At 34.9% G+C, this 17,971-nt stretch overlaps 1 protein-coding gene and 1 long non-coding RNA gene across 2 annotated transcripts in view; one reads left to right on the top strand and one right to left on the bottom strand.

Annotated features, from left to right (window-relative positions):
* Window positions 1-709: 709 nt before the first annotated feature.
* LOC117112762 (neuronal acetylcholine receptor subunit alpha-9-like) overlaps window positions 710-17,971 on the bottom strand; it is a 25,021-nt gene continuing 7,759 nt past the window's right edge. Inside the window, exons 2-7 of the mRNA XM_033255922.1 lie at window positions 15,820-16,977; window positions 15,266-15,408; window positions 10,351-10,505; window positions 4,778-5,334; window positions 3,366-3,657; window positions 710-2,630 (exon numbers count right to left, since the gene is read on the bottom strand). Of these exons, the coding sequence (XP_033111813.1) occupies window positions 2,186-2,630; window positions 3,366-3,657; window positions 4,778-5,334; window positions 10,351-10,505; window positions 15,266-15,408; window positions 15,820-16,084 (1,857 nt within the window). The 5' untranslated portion in view covers window positions 16,085-16,977 and the 3' untranslated portion in view covers window positions 710-2,185. The remainder of the gene's footprint in view (window positions 2,631-3,365; window positions 3,658-4,777; window positions 5,335-10,350; window positions 10,506-15,265; window positions 15,409-15,819; window positions 16,978-17,971) is intronic.
* LOC117112763 lies at window positions 1,645-15,253 on the top strand. The gene is made up of 3 exons (XR_004446085.1): window positions 1,645-1,770; window positions 13,229-13,356; window positions 14,878-15,253. It is a non-coding gene; the product is annotated as an uncharacterized LOC117112763 (long non-coding RNA).

Genomic DNA, 17,971 nt, shown 5'->3' with positions numbered 1-17,971 from the left:
TGTGTGTGTTATACCAAACTAATGTATGCATGTTAGCTTATTCATAAATGGCTTCATAAATGATACATTCATACGAAATTGACAGTATAATAAGTAAATGTGCTCGGTACTTTGCAAATACATGCAAGGCTTAAATGCATAAGCCTACCTAGGGTCGTAAAACTTATATAGCAGATCGTTAACAACCTGGTTCTCAACCGAAGTCATGAAAATCTCGAACTTAGCTTTATAGTTGAAATTAATAGACAAGCTTAAGGGCCTGGTTAATCTTGTCAGTCACTTGAGGAGGCGTGGCTTAAGAACGGCGATTTGATAATTTGTAATTTGCCTAATAATAATGATGTTTAAGTTTAAAAGTGTAGATTAATCTAGTTTATGTATCAGATGGTAAGTATTCTAGTATCAGAAACCCGTAAGTTACCAACAATTGTGTTATTGTCTAATAATAAACAAAAATGTAAAAATTATATTAAATATTATAAAACTGGCAACGCGGACTATTTCATAAGATCAGTAAACCAAAATGTAATAACCACAATATTCATTTAAAAAAATGGTCAGAGACTATACTATTCAACCAAAATGTAGATACTAATAACTCAATATTAAAAGTAGGCCGAACTAAGAACGGTTATCGTATTGTTTGTGAACGTCTGGTTGAATGTTTATGTCGTTTTATTCATGTGAATATGCATACATGATACAGCGGTCAACTTAAATAAAACATTTATTGAAATGTAATCAAATTGTGTAGACAGACATTTCAAATCCCTAATTTAGCTCAACATAAAAATGCTAATAATACTGGTTCTTTTTTTCCTGAATACATGATACACGTTTGCATCGCTTTGCACACTCCCAAAGGATCCTGCGTCGTCTGAGCTTTGTGGCGCTCGCGGTTGCGCAATAACGCGCCTAGAGTTGAGAACTTGATTCTCGTGGGAAGCGAATGACAGTTTGGTGTCTGTATTGACGCTATGTGCTTGTCCACAATAGTTGCAGCAACATATAGATAATTATCATTCTATCCTTGCCGCAATTGTTGTTAATGACCGGATTACATTTCCTATTGAACATAATAACATCGAATTTTATCAACATACGCCTTCACTATTTACAATCTACACCATACTTACGATATGACTGATAAACAATACCATACACGTTTATATAATGGACAATTCTTAACTACCTGTATGTTATATTTTTACTTTCGTTTACCCCTCCCCTCCCCCTCCCACTGTTAGACGTATGGCCTATATAGTATTCTTATACACTGCATTGATAACTTATCGGTATTGCTTCATGCATAATAAATGTAATTTATTAATAATGTTTCCAAGATTTGGAGATGTATAATGCCCTTCCAAAACAAATTGCAGTTCGGGACAGGTAGCAGCAATTTGTAGCAGCATCAGAGCAGTAAAAATATAATTTAGTAAGCCTAGTCGTGTGGTAGAGTTAGTAGTGGTGGCGCTAGTGGAGAGATCGGGATTGAAGGAACAGGACTCTTCCTGGGTTGAGAAAGAAGGCAATCATTTCGTCGGGAAACACTGTGGACATCTACCAGTGCTTAAATTTGCTCAATTTAGCCCCAACTATGGTGGGGTCTGAGGTGCTTGAAGACCTCATGTCGGGGACCTTCGACACCTCGTCGGAGAATACCTGGCACCGTCACTAAGTAGAATTGTTTTATAGTTTTTGTGTCTACTACCAGTAGGCTACGTAGGCCTACAAATGGGTCATTCGTTTTGAGGACTGTCACACAAGGTAATGCCAATCCCATGCCGATACTCGCCCTCTTCCTGCCGAAGTGTCGAGCAATGCCGAGGTGGGCGGTGATTACGCTACATGAGTTTAAACTTAATAAATCAATTGTATAAAGTAAAAGAAAAACAGATACAATTCCGTGACAAGATGAGTTGTTTTTGTTTTGCGGATGACGAACCAAAACTCGTGTTTTTAGAGTTCCCATGAGCGTCATAGCCTACTTTCAATTGTTATCGAGATGCTTGTTTTTCGTGCGTTATGTAGATGCAGTGTATACAGTGTATACATGTACTCTCGCCATTTTTTGCATATACGAATAATTGGCCAAATCATTCGATTTGCTTTAGTCTACTATTTTCCATGTATATACTCTTGCAAATATTCTTTATATATTAAAAGGTTATTAAACCATTGTTTAAAGTTGATCTATCCAAGTCCACGGTCGAGATGAATTAACTAAATTAGCGGTTCTGGTAGCAGTATGTGTACTCATCGCCCGTTGTGGATTAAACAAAAGTAAAACCAGGGTTACAGAAATTGTGCTAATAACGTAGATTAAGAACATAAAACGATCGATGACCTCTGCAACGCGTTGCCAGTCGCGCAGAATTCGTTCATTGCGTTGCGTTTTCGCACTGGCAGTTCGTATACTGGCAAGTATATCTTCAACCGGTGTGGCAATGCGCGCCAAATATAGTTTGTAAATACAATTGTGTGAATCCAAGTTTCCAGTTTCCTCCAGAGCGTTCTGCTCTTCAATTGATCTGGCTGTCGGAACGTGTATACCATACTGGCTAGACATACTGTAATTGCTCATATCACGTGGTACAAGGTGCGTTGAACTACGGCCATGTCCTGTCCTGTGATAAAAACACAAAGAAAATATAAGTAAACAGTTCATAGAGGCGAATAAGGAATAAGGACGAAAAGTGAAGCTCGGTTTCCATAGAATCGCTCACTCTATCGGCGACAGTCGCGGACTGATCTCGGGAAGGTTGAACCTGGTTCAACTTTGCCGATTGCGTTGCAGACGAATCGGGGTGCCTTCCCGATTGCGTCAGGGCAGCTAGTAATGCACCCTGATTCATCTGCAACGCAATGGGCAAAGTTGAAGCTGATAGGGTGAGCGATTCTATGGAAACCGAGGTTGACTTACACAAGGAACGAAATATGCAAATGAACAAGAAGATATTATGTTCTGAAAAAGACGAAGTATTTAGCAAGAACCACAAAACAATAAAATTAACGTCCGTTTAAATTTATGGTGTTAAATAGGCCAACCGGATACAATTATTTGACCAGAAAACACAAAGAAAACCAACGTCGTGCACTTAATGACAAATTTCGGGTAGGCTACCTCATTTGGAATTTTTTTCAAAAAGATCATAGAAAAATTTGTGAATTTTTACTGTGCCCTTTATTGTTCCTTTTATTTCTGGTGGGTTTGCTAACAAGCTGATACAACTCTATAATATAGTTGTCTCAGCGATGTTGGAGTCTTAATAACTGACGTCATAAATACATGTATAGTATGTGACGCATCCTTTAATTGTTGCTTTCAATTGCTTATATTGACATTATTATGGTCTTCTTACCGCGTGACAAGAGAACTTCTGGACGACGTACGTGATCTCACCATGGTACGGTGGCGACTTTTTTTCCTTACGTGTTTTCTCCACATACTTGTCTCTAAATCTTCTTCTTCACCGCCAGACGCACATGTAAATTTTATGCAGACGATTTTGGACAGGTAGACAAAAGTTAGCACTTTCAACCAATGAGGAACTTCCGTTGTATTCGACTCTCCTCGGTCAACAATGTTTAATATTAGCACATTCATGGCCGTTGAGATTGACGTTAGGAGCATAATTGCAATGTAATATTGGGCTGTAAAAGAAAAAATAAAGTAGATTTATACGGACTTTAGTTACTACTTTTCACTGTCAGAACCCAACGGAGTTTTTATGGGGGAAATACCGGTAATTATAATGATGCAAGTGAAAACGGAATTTTGTCAACTTTGTGAATGATAAGGTTAGAGTGTTGGTAAGTACATCTTTAAAGGAATTGCATTGATTTTTGTTGTTAAACCTTCTTGAAATTTTTGTCAAACCATTAATATATATATATATATATATATATATATATATATAAATATATAAATTGATAATTGATTATTCTGTTAATTTGTATTATATATATGATATTGATACATTCAGTATTTCATTTCTGAAACGATTTCCATACAATAAAATTAGCAATTAGGCCTATGTGCATCAAGCAATGCGTACCGGGGTAAGTCCTGAGGTAAGCCCACCATACCCACATACAAATGATAATATAATATGATATACTGTGGTACGGTACGATACGATATATGATACGATAGAATATGATATATGATATGATAGATGGATGATATTATAGGCCTATATGAAATGATGTGATTTGTTATTTTTGTAACTATGTATGATTATATTTTGATGTAATATAATGCAATACAATATTATGTAATGTTCAATTCAATTCAGTTCAATGTAATTTTGTTACTAATGAAAATACATAATTTGGATATTACAAAAGGATAAATATCAGAAAATTTCACTTACATTAGAAAGTGATCACATAAAATAGTTAAGAAAACAATATACAAAACATTCAAATTGAGAATAATTAATTATAAAATAATAACATTTTATGTAAATAATTTCGATTTTTTAAAAGTTAAATTAATGAACGAAGGCCTTTTAGCTCCGATGAGGAGCTCAAGAAACACTCGGCTGATTGATGAATAGATCTTTTTTGTATGGGCGCCCGTTGCCAATATACTCTACTGCCTCTCTTATACTGCCCTCATCGGAGCTTTCGAGAACTTGTTTAATCAGTGTGAAATTGAAAGCTAATCACTTCCACATTTTGAAAAAGCAATTAATTATTTCAACAGAATGTTTGAGTGGGTTTTCAGGATTTCATTACCTATGTTATATATTTAAATAATTATACTCACCGATTAAAGGAAAATGATCAGAAGTTCTTGGCATTGTATCTGCAACTATCAACATGAATACATTTAAGCAGAGTATCAGTGTAACACAGAGTGAGGCCTTCACAACTGCGACACTATATGGCATCCAGAAACCAACCATAGATAAAGCGGATAACAGAAATATTGGCATCACTAGGTTATATATATAATAAAGCGGTTTACGATGAAGTTTTATCATGCACGTTACGTCGACGTAAAATACATCCGGGCAGCAGACGTAAGGCTCTACATTTCGTACGAAATACGTATCAAGCATTTGCCATTGTTCGTTCGGCATTAGTTCTTGTATGATCGGCGCTTCCGTGGCGTTAAACAAATCTAAGCAACTTTTATCATATGTCCAAGAGCCGAACTTCAGTGAACATTCATGGTAGTCAAACGGAAAATGTGTAATGTTTAAGAGGCATATACTGTGTACAATGAAGGGCTTACTGGCAATACGTACAAGCCCGTCATATCTGACAACGGCGTTTGTTAAGAGCAGCTTATCCATGAAATCTTGGGTTTTGCTTTCGCCTCTAAATGCAAAGAAAAATAGAATTAATCATTTGAAATCCAAGTGATTAATTACAAAATTATGAATAACATTGATGTTGTTAATGATAATTAAGAATAAAACTGATAATAATAATGATGAGGATGATGATGATAATAACAACAACAACAACAACAATAATAATAATAATAATAATAATAATAATAATAATAATAATAATAATGAAATTAGTTGATTGTTTATTTTGACATAGGCATTGTATTCTGGTCTGTTGCCATCGCATGCGCATCACGTAAATTTTGCTATAACGCCACTGAAGCGGTCAAGGCATAGACCTATAATTGTGTCGCCATGCTGACCGAATATTATATTATATAGACCAAATTATTTGTGAACAAATTAACTTTGTTAAGTTTATGCCATGATTTTTAAGCTGCAAATAGCTATCGTATCATACATCGTCGCCAAGAGATGTTAATACTATGCATAGGCCATGACTAATCCATTGCACGTACTCTTTCAAGTGATAAACTAAATCTACGTGCCTTTTTTTTAATGAATTTAGAATTTCAAAATTGTCAAGTGCGGCATATATATCCCCGATGGGTAAAGCCCGACGCAATGGTGTCAATTCTTGCCGTTGGGTGTTTATTAGGTGTTGTGATATCGTTTTTTAATTCACTTTGCAGACCTCAAACGCATCATCTAAGTTTAATATCTTTCCACATACAGACAAATAGCTGGCGACAGGACTACCGACAGTTAGTCACTAATAAAGGGAATATTAAAAAAAAAAAATTACCGGGACGATGTCAACAACTCGAATTAGTTCCCAAAAACGCGCAATTATTCCGATATGCAAGCGACCACGGTATTTTCTCGACACATAACTATTTCAAAATATAGTGCGCAGTTTTCCCCGAATGCCATATTTGTATTATGTATTAGAATCTTGTTATTGTCGTTCTATTTGTAAATGCATTAAATTTATTATTCTAAATTTAAATACAACGATGCTAAATGGTGTTCATTCGATATCATTAATAATCATCATTTTTAGTATTCGCTATTTATTCGTTGACAGCATAATGGACATTTAATCGTCTTTCCAAATGAGAGAGGAAACAAAAAAATAAAACAATGTGTCACCAGGTGCCAATTCATCAGTATACATTCAAATTTGAATGTTTTTGGACTTAGATTACAAATTCTGTCTCATCCGTATTATGCCTAGATTAAATCAAACTCGGAATGACAGTGAAATACATTGACGGCCGGACGGCGTAACTGATCCTGTATCTATCCGATATTGTCGTTCTTGGTCCATTTACTCGCCTAATCCTAATGTTATGCACTCAAAATTTAATGTATGTTTCACAAAGAAATTATTTCAATACAGATTGTACATATTATTTTTTAGTAGATCAGTTGATCCGTTTTTGAAATATTTGTTCTGGGACGTTTTCCTTCGAATGTCCTTAGATCCACACCCTACCGGATTATCACAACAATTTAATCATTTCTTTACAAGACCTGGACAAACTGTTATACAAAGTTTCAATGATACCATTGATTTTTTTAAAGAGACTTTTAAGGCTGGGACCTAGAATATTTAAATGACCCTCAAATTTACACCCTTAACTGGATCGTCCCCAACACATATGCCTAATAATTTCTTTCTTGTAACTTGGTTAAACTTACGTTTTAAGCTTTCAACTAAGTTCTTTTGTTTTCTGCTTTATCCAGAGATATAAAGTTTTAATTGATATTTATTATCGTCAACCTGGATAGATGAATTTACATCAGTCGATTAAAGATATTCCAAACGCGATTTTATAATCATGCCGCGAGGGGTATAAGTCTATGACAGGTGGGGTTTAAAAACTGCTATGTATTACTGTAAAAAAAAGAAACATCAACAATAATCTCTGTCAGAGAGATCTCATTATCAATCGCCCAAATACATAGGGGAACTTGAATGCACTTGTCCACGCCATTAAAATAATGTGAAATGCACAATTGCACGTACGTTATACACACTAACGTGTTTGATCATCATTGGAACAGATTTGCTTTTCTACTTATGTTCACAAAATAGGCCTATCTGGTACCTGTTAAAATGTTGATATGATTCGTTAGTAGATCTGCAAGTACAATTGTGCTAAATCTAAATCACGTGGAATTTTGACGATAATGTAATAAGACGGACGACAACAACTAAGGACACACTTTTAAAAGTGAAATTACCAGTTAGGTGCGGAATTGAATCCGTAAGTTTAGTGGTCGTTTGAGTCGGGGAAGAGGACAAATTTACGCATGTACACACCCATATGGAGTTGGAGGTATACTCCAGCAGGGTCTCCAGCACTAAGGAGGGTCACTCTCACTCACGCGTCGCCCGATATGGCCGAGGGTAAGGCAGGGGTGCCGCTAAAATATAGACTTAACATCGGCGCTGATTCGAGCCGCTCGTCGCTCAGGGTTCAGTTGGTAGAACCAGGTCTTTTCGGATAAAGACTTAAAATGGAGGTGCAGTGTACACATCTGACTCGTGTGCACTTTAAATAATTGATTGCATCTTTCAGAAGAGTACGTAGGGGGTTACCTAGATGCCCGGGGTGTGATGCAAATAGATAAATAATAATAACACGGCTCAAATACGAACAAATTGTAATAATCGTATCAAACATAGCTTATCAACGAAAAGTTTCTTTATTTCAGTGATATATATTCTTTATATAAGTGATATATATATATATGTATATATATAATTATATATACATATATTGTATATATAATTTACACTCAAATTGTACAAAACAAAAACAGGTGGGTTAATACATACAGTTATGTTAAATATACATTCATGACATTTTACTGTACCTAGATTATCAGAATTGAATAATGTTAGTGGGTAAACTCAATTAATTTTTGTCGCAGCGAATGGCTCATTTTTATTATGATTAAACAGTCACAACATTACCTTACATCAAAACCTCAAACAATGATCGTCTTCCTACTCGTCATTTATAAGCACGTTACCGCTTATAGAGGACATAATGTTTAATTCAATTGCCACCTAATTCAGTGTGATTCGACAAATGTGAAATGTGTAGGAGGCAGATAAAATGTAAGGTCTTGAGATTCAATATAATTGTTGCGGTGTGCTTTGGAAATACAGAGTTGAAGATACAAATTATGCAGAGAGGTACTATACTGATGTATGTTTTATCAGCGAAACGAACAACGATCACAGCGATGCTGGGGTCGCAATGCGAGAAATCAGGTTACGGGTGAAGAGAGTGGTAATAATGTGTCGGCTAACGTTTGTGTTGGGGGTGGGGGTTATTTATTTGTTGCAGGTCCATAATGTGGTGATTGTGGCGTAGGTGAAAGGATGGGTGGGAATGGTGATGGTGGTTCTACAGGTGGTGGTGCTCGATGTTCATGACAATAATGAAGATGGAGAAGAAGATGAAATAGATGAATAATAAGAATCAGGAGAAAGAAGACAATAATGATGATATCGATGTTGATATAGATAGGCCTGCACTGAATAATACAGTACTGATATTATTACTATCATTATCATTACAATTAAAATTATAGTATACAATAACGATAATTTCTGCTCTTGTTAATAATGATAATGACTGGGAGATGGTGATATTGATAGTGTTGGTGTAGACTTCAGCAATAGGCATATTCACTGCTTATTACCGACAAATTTAATAGAGCACATGGCATAGACAAGTCTGTGATAAAATAATACGTATTTAATTCATGTATTCGTTGTGCGAAATGTGAGGTAGAACGAAGAAAATAATTTCGTATTCGTTATCGTTCTTATAAGGTCTTGAAACCGCCATAAAGACAATTAAATTCAATTGAAGGTGGATGATGAGAGGAGTGGCGCAAGCAACATATCGTTTAAATCTACATCGATAATGACATAAAGATAATCAAATATACGTTTCCCAAGTGACCAATTAACGTCTACTTCTTTGAGTGTGAATATACACGAAACAGATGCGAATTATCCACGTTGTTGATATTATACCTATGGATTCTTGTTTCCAACGACGTTAATACTTACTTCAATTTAAAATAACTATTACCAAGCATTCACACGCATTTCCTCTTTCTGAAGTTAATTTCTTTTAATAAGACAATAAACATTAAATTAACATCCTCCAATGAATTTTCTCTCCAAAAGTAAACTACTTCCGCTAAAGTCAGCCAAAGACTAATAGTAGGCCTATATGAAAGCATTCACTCCTCACACTTACTCATCCGTCATCGTCCATCATCCTCTTCCTTAACCATCCATTAATAGTTTCTTACTCCATTAATCACGATCTTCTCACGCCAGTAAATATTTTTCTCTTAATTTTTTTTCAGCTTTATGTATTTTAGAATCGTCTTTCCTGTTATCATACCGAGAGAATATCATAGTAAAGTTGGTTAAACTATTCGATGTGGCGTATCTGGGAGTAGGCTAGGCCTATAGAAATGGGGTAGGGGTTTATAAAGGGGAACGCAAAGGTGTAAGGGCTCGATTACGTGAGGGGGAACTAGCTGAAAATATATAAGATACGGTGGTATGAGGTATTTTTACCTCCCATCCACCTCCTCCCCAGTAGCAAAAGCTTCTCTAAACAAGCGTGAAATTGTTCATTTTCCCGAGCTTCGAGAGTCTACTTTGGACCTCACAGAAATAAGAAAGCTCCACCTCCCATGGGCAGAAAGAACGTGGATGAGTGTCAGTCAGTCCTAAGTCTAAGCTAGGGTAGGCTGAAACAACCATTTTTACATGTCGCAGGATGCCAGAAAGTATTCGGTATTCTCCAAACGAGTCATGCCTATTGGCTTGCACGTATTCTTTACGTTCAAACCATCAGAAAAAAAATAGTCTTTCTACATATCGACATTTTGAAGCACGTCGTATAAGATAAATCATGTAGACGAGTATCAGCTCCAAGCTAAAGAGAATAAATGCCATGTATACATAAAAAAAATGAAAAAAAAACCAACTTACGTATTGTATAGGGTAATATCTGGGATCCATATATCAGAACCAGGAATCCTTATTTCATAGATATTATCGTAATGTTCTGGCTTCCATACAAGTTTCTCATCGTACCAGTGTTCATATATGTGCATATTTAATTTTAGAATCTGGTCTCGTTCACTCTATAGGAGATAAACATTCCATAATATTTTAACACCCTCACCCCTATGGAACATATTAATATATCTATTATAAAATGTCATCATATTACAATGGCTTTTGTCATTTATAGGCCTATACATATATATAATATATATATATTATATATATGCTGTACATTTTCTTCCTGTATATACGAAAGGTCCCGGGTTCGAGTCCCAATGGAGGTTGAGTTTTTTTTTGTCAGATTCCTCTTCTGTTTCTTGTTTTAAGCCAATAGGCCTAGGCCTTTAAATCGCCTGTCTCTTATACACATCTAGATGTGTATAAGAGACAGGTGTATATACACCACAGTGCTGTACGGCATGAATGATAAGCTCTTATGCCTTATATTTTTTATGAATAAATTAATTTTTTTGGTACTGTATTAATCAACAATTACATTTAAATTTAGTACATTGTAGTACATTAAACATTAAATTATGTTATTTTAATATTATTCTTTATTACATTCATATATATATTGTTATTTTAGTATAAATACTTTTTCCATATGATTATCATTATTATTATTTATTGTAATAATTAATAGTCATGTTATCATTATTATCATTATGTTTATCATATTATCTTTAGCATTTATCTGTAACGTGCGATTATAATATTTAATGTAATTGAGGTTAAACTCAGCGATTGCTACTAAATTAGATTTCTTAGATTTGATTGGTTCAATTATAGACGTATGTACTCTAGAGTATGAAACCTTTTAAAAAATATTGTTTTCAAATCAGTGTGATAGATAACACAGTTTTTAAGTCATTTTATATCCAGAAAACAACGCACAGTAATTTAATAAGCGAGAAAATGTATATATCAATCAAATATAATCTTTGCACATTACGAATTCACAATTCACTAAAAGGATGTTTTATGGGAGTGAACACTTACAGACTTTCAATTGAACTACTCAAGAACTAAAATATTCCTCACATATATGTTACTATTATTATTGTTATTGTTAGTAATAATAATAATAATAATAATAGTAATAGTAATAATACTAGAAATAAAAATAATAATGATGATGATAATAATAATAATAATAGAAATAGTAATAATGCTAGAAATAAAAATAATAATGATGATGATGATAATAATAATAATGATGATGATGATGATAATAATAACAATAATAATAATATATATACAAAAAACGATATTATTGTTATTCATCAAAACTTTATTTGCACTTGGCTTAACATAAATGAAATTCAATATTACATTATTGTTATTGTTATTATTATTAGTATTATTGTTATTATCTTTGTTATTACTTTGTTAATTCTTTGTTTTTGTAGGTATCTTTGATCATTAGAGTAAGAATGCTTTGATCTTTTGTTTAAATCACTGCTATGTCACCTACTAGAGGTAATGTTTTGATTGGTTAAACACTTTTGGTACTAGTGCATATTTCTGATGATGACATAATTAATGTCGAAATATTGAATCCCAACACGATGGCGTGTATTTCAATACTTGGAGTATGTATTATACTTTCTTATCTGAGATTAATCAGTGGACCTTTCGGTTTTTGTTATTACTATTTTTTATAATTAATATCTATAATTTAATTTTCATTATTCTACCATTATAATGAATTGTTATTATTATAACGATTCGATATCGCACTGTCATGTTTACAAGTTAACGCGCATGCGTGGATTGTGATAAGTATTCAATCAACTTCAGATGTGCACAAGATTTACTGACAATTTTGAACATTATAAATCAACGAAGATCTACAATCCTTGAAAGGAATGTAAAAGATATCTGAAAGAGATGTCGAATTGCAATGAGGCACGTAGAACAATCGACAATTCACGGACTAGATAGCGAGACGAATGTGTTGAAATTATGATCAATCTAAGTTTAATGTTGAGTTGTTGAATACACACAACGCTAGCAGTTACTGTTCCAGTAATTGATATTCGACAGCTTTGAGTTCCGTGAAACGCGTTTCATCGACGACGGCCAGACTTGCATTCGCCATGTACAATTTATAGGTTTTAGGTGCCATACACTTGGACCCATATGTCCGTCTGTCCCTGCAACCCTTTGGGAACAAGATGGTCCCGTGACGAATAATGAAGCCCTAAAAGCATAACACCGTCATGTTTACCAACGACACGCTTCTGTAATGTAGTGGCTTACGCGTGACGTCATTATTGTGCGTGTAGCGCATTGTGGTTACAGAGTCCATAGGTGTAAATGTGCAACATAACCGTAATGGAAAAACTCAGCATGTTCTTATTTGTTTTTCACTCACAGGAAATGTTTGGATTGTTGGAACGGTGCAATATCTATTAGTCACAAGCATCTCCGCTTGTGTTTACGATTACAATAACAAATACCAAAGTCCTATGCTTATGCATTGAGGCTCAGCGCAAAGATCCATTACATCGTCCTTTGGCTGAGACGTTAAGCCGCTGCTACCTTATGCATTATAGCATGTGTGCACGAAAGAGAACTAGTCGGAAACGATATTAGTATTATTAGTTGTCTCCGCTTTGGGACCTTAGTACGCGCTGCCCCAGCAGCCTGCGCTGGTCTCCAGGAGCTTAATTCGAAGTTCCTGTTGATATTCAACAAGTTCATATTGATTGATGTTCAGTGAAATATAAAGAGATTTAAATGAAATAAAATCCAGGTGTAATAATCACTGATATATTATGTCTTTCACTTTCAGGGTCGGATTGCAAAATTAACTATTGAACTTCTAAACAGCATTCTGCAGCCGATGCATCATCCCAACGGAGTAGGCAGTGAATCTGACATCAATGTAATGAAGAGATAATCCTTTGAACCTACCGCCTGGTAGGTCCATGGCTTTTAATTTAGCGTGCTTACAGCCAGAGTGCTTGAGATTAATAGATAATAATAAATTTTCTTCCTGCTTGCCTAACATACGATTTGTCATTTTAAAAAGTGGGTTTTTAACATACTCAATGATAGAATAAAACAAAATATTTTTCTGTACACATCTGGCTCGTATCTTTAAATAACCGATTGCATTTTATAGAAAACTAACTACACAGCCGGCTGCACAGTAGTCAGGGACCACACCTAAATGCAACTCAGCAGAATTGCTGCGACATATGGGATACTCTTCTATTTTTACATTTACTATTACAGACCCAGATGCTTCAACAACGTTTATTATGCTAAAGAGTTATAATTAATCCTTTGTTATTACCATTATGGTTTATTGCATGCATTATCTAATCCTATATGAGTGTTTTAACGATCTGAATTATTTTATCATACACTTATTTGAGTTGCTCAAATATTAATTCAGATATCACGTCTTACAGGTATATAGCGATCAATTTGTAGCCTTACGTACTATCATGTCACCTGCGTGTGTTCGTATAATTCCCACGAGTTGCGCCAGTGGTGGGGATGCGGGTTGGGGAGCAGGGCAATTTATGTATTTTTTACAGATTGTTAGACTCTAAATCGATTGAATAAGCCTTTAAAATAATTTCTTCCTGGGGCTGCATCCCACCCCTGCCATTTAAGGTATCGTCGGAGACATTGCCCCTCCCCCTCCTCGTCGGGGACATCCAAACACACAGCCGTCGGGGGAATCCTGCCTCCCCCACCCCACTACTGATAGTTTAATAAACATTTACTTGCAAATATTATGATGTGTACGTGTAGGTTGCATACGTTGCCTTAAATCACTTTTAAATTCGCTATGAAGTCTTATTGGCCTGACTGGTTAATATTTCGCCAACCAAACAGAAGACCTGTGGTTGAATTCCGTTTCGCTCTCATCTATATTTTCATCTTCATCATTTACAATTTATAGGCCTATATATTTTTGTAACCATCGTGCGGTAATGAATTCTGTACTGATATACTCCCTTACGAAGTGGGGCTGTGGGGAAGGCCAAAGACACTAGTCGCAGTTGAAATTATAGTAAATCAACATATTTAAATCATAGTACGGTATGCTCCGTAGCACTGAACATGAATATATAAACAAATAGATAAATATATCAGTTGTAGTGCATTGAAATGTATCTCTCTGGGTAAAATCTGTGGTAATACCAAAAGTTCTTCGTAGTCAAGCGGTGTGACCCCGGGGTATATGTCGCTCGACTATTAGTATCTGTCTCTTATACACATCTAGATGTGCATAAGAGACAGGTTTAGTATATTAGTTTACTATATATAGGCCTATAAATAATTATGTAAATATATATAATTTTATTTGTATATATTTCTTTATATACCGTATTCCTAACACCGCAAGAAGAAAAGTTTATCTCTTTACATATCAATATTCATTTAAAAAATATCTTCCGATATTTTCGTTTTTCAATATTTCAGATGTGTATTATGTGGATCTCTTCCGTGTGAGTGCTTTGTGGAAAAGTGCTATACCGTATCTTGTACGTGGAAGTGAAGAAATTATACGGTTTAGGCGCGAGATACAAAACGTGTCATAGGCCTCAATGTTCCTGCGTGACATGCAATTTTATCTTCAGATGTATCTAAATGTTAGTTTAAATGACTAATTGTGTGCAACAAAGATTCTATATATAATTTTCTGAGAAAAAAAAACAACTTTTGACTTACGTAATCGCTTCACTAGTCCTAAGAATATTCTTGTATATTTGCTTGTGTTTTTTTATGTAGCATTTATAAGCTTAGATATATGATCCTGAGTTGTTTTATGAACAAAAATTGAAAACGAAAGATTTATATTTTGACTCACAATATCAACAATTTGTTTCATTTTAAAAGTGAAGTAAACATCGACCGCGTTGGAAGAATTTCTTAATGGCCGAAGATGTTTGTTGTATCCATTTAATAAATCCATCGTCAGCTTCTGTTCATTACCTACTCGATCTATTGTCACTGAAAAGTAAATCGATAAGGATTAATAATCAATCAATAATCAATATAGTTAGGCCTATATCAATCGGTATTCAATATAAATAAATTATTTTATATGGATCGACATTACTGTATAGGCCTATGAATGTCAAGTTTTAGATATTTTTTTTTATTTCCTTCACATACAACAGAAAGTACGCTCGCCACTTACAGAATGGAATCTCTTTATGAGGCCTTGGGAGAGGAGTTGTTTTTAGTCGTGAGAAAAAGTCCTGCTGTGGCAGGTATTTATCCCATGACCCTGGGATCAGAAGGCAATCATTTGATCAATATTCAATAGGCAAATGATGTTAAATAAATCGATAATCAATAAACAAATAAAATAAATAGAAATACAATTAAAATATTCGTATTTATACGACGGGTTCTTACCTTTACTGCAATTGACACAGATCGAGGAGTTTGGGAACGTATCACAAAGAGAACATGTGAGACAATGGTTCATAGAGGAGCTATATACATCACCGGGCTCGCATTTCCTGTCCTGCTTCGTGGCCTTGTTTTGCAGGCCCTGATCCTGCACAATTCCATTGCTAAAATGTGGCACATAAAGCAATGAAAATAACATGAATTTTATAACGATTCGGTCCATAGCAGAACATACAGTAATTGATCCAGACGAAAAAAATATAAACATTCAAGGCAATCGCGTTCGCTACGACAACGTCACCTGGAAGAACTGAAGCAACTTTTTCACAACTGTGTCACACTGTTAAACAATGGATTTTATTATTCGATCCAGTCTGTCAGATGAGTAATAATACAGACATTGTTGACTATTCCAAATCCTCGTGGTATTTAAAATACTTTATTTCACGAAACAGGTTATTTCCATATGTTAACGATGTATATTTTCGGCAATAAAACGTTATGTTCCTATTTAATCAAAAGGCCTTTTGTATGTTTGCAATTCTCGGCCGATTGATTTTTTTTTTCTATCGGCGAGTCGCACTGCTGGTCGTCAGAAAATATCCAAAATGTCGTTGAAAATGTGTAATTAAATTGTATTCACTTTCACGCTGCGGTGTGTTGATTCTTGTGAGGATGCGCTGCGTCCTCCAATCAAATCGCGCGTTCTTTATAACATATTCGATGAATTAATTTTACAAGATCGGCCACCCATGATGACGTCATTGCAAAAAAAAATATATATATCATATCAACCTTGTGGCATTATATTTGATAGAAATATGTCCCAATGAACTATTTTGTAAACCGTTACTTTGTGCAAGATATTATTTACAAAAGTGACTCATTTATCAGATGAATTGGATTAAACATTAAGGTTAGGCCTATATATACTAACTACATGCTTACATCGTAAACCAAGTCACAATACCAGTCAATGTTTCGCTGTTCATTTACAAGAACACAATTAGTATGCTGCTGAACGCAGTGAACGCAATATATCCTACGCGTTACGTTTAGTGACGCAATGACGACGTGAAGCTGTGACATCATAACACTGTTAATCAACACTCGCTTATTGCTTGGTATAGTTCATATTAACACTTCCTTTGTTCATTGTACCTGAAAGCAAAGTGAGAATTATTATTAGCCAGAAAAAATCAGTAACATATTACACGGGCATGTCATCCACGTATAAACATGTTCTTATTAAAAAAAAAAAAAACATTAAGGAGGTATAATACAATTTTTTTGAGTTGTTAGTATATCAGTCAATCAGTCAGCCAGATTGCATCAATTCGATAAACGAAGCTAAACGTATAATATACGTTTATGAAACCAGGCAAATACAGACATGTACATGAATATCTTCAGCACCATTGTGTTTAACACAATACATACTTCAACACACTAAATACTGAAAAATGAGATTGCACTGTTTCCACAAGGTTTGCTGAATATAGACATGATTAGTATGTTCGGCTCTAATTAGATGCCTTTATATTTTTTTAATGAAGGAGGAGAAAAAGGGATGCAAAATTCTACACATGCTGTTTGTTCAAATCATTTAATTCAATGCTCATTTAGCTAACAAACCACATGACACATTACTCGTATTAAATATTAAAAATTAATATTGATATTAGACTGTGCGCACGTGAAGAATGTTAAGTGTATATCATGAATTAAAATACATATTACTAAATAATTGATAGCAATAGACATTTGCTGTTTAATTATTGAATGATAAATGCTCTTTGTGTTCTAATTACACAGTGTTCTCTGGAGTTGAGCTGTGTCTTATCTTGGCGTAACAGCACTCGCCTCCTGATTGGAGTGCCGGAACACATTCCATGAATCCCGGTTTCCATAGAATCGCTACACAGTCGCTACAGCGTTTTCACTGCAATCCTTGCACTGCGTAGCTGTCCCCGACGCAATCTGGAACGCTCACTGGTTCAACTGACCAATCAGCGTCGCCAAAGGAGCGATTTCTATGGAAACCAAGCTTAAAACCTATAGCAGGGTTTCCCCGTTACCAAATATCAGTCTTACGCCAGAGAAAGTAATCTGTGCTTCCTACAGTGTTAAATAGAGCAAGAGGGTAAAATTGGCT

The sequence above is a fragment of the Anneissia japonica genome, unplaced genomic scaffold, assembly GCF_011630105.1.
Source record: "Anneissia japonica isolate Jap-2015-1 unplaced genomic scaffold, ASM1163010v1 scaffold287809_len330493_cov202, whole genome shotgun sequence".
Taxonomy (NCBI): Eukaryota; Metazoa; Echinodermata; class Crinoidea; order Comatulida; family Comatulidae; genus Anneissia; species Anneissia japonica.
This window is presented reverse-complemented; position numbering and strand designations above follow the sequence as displayed.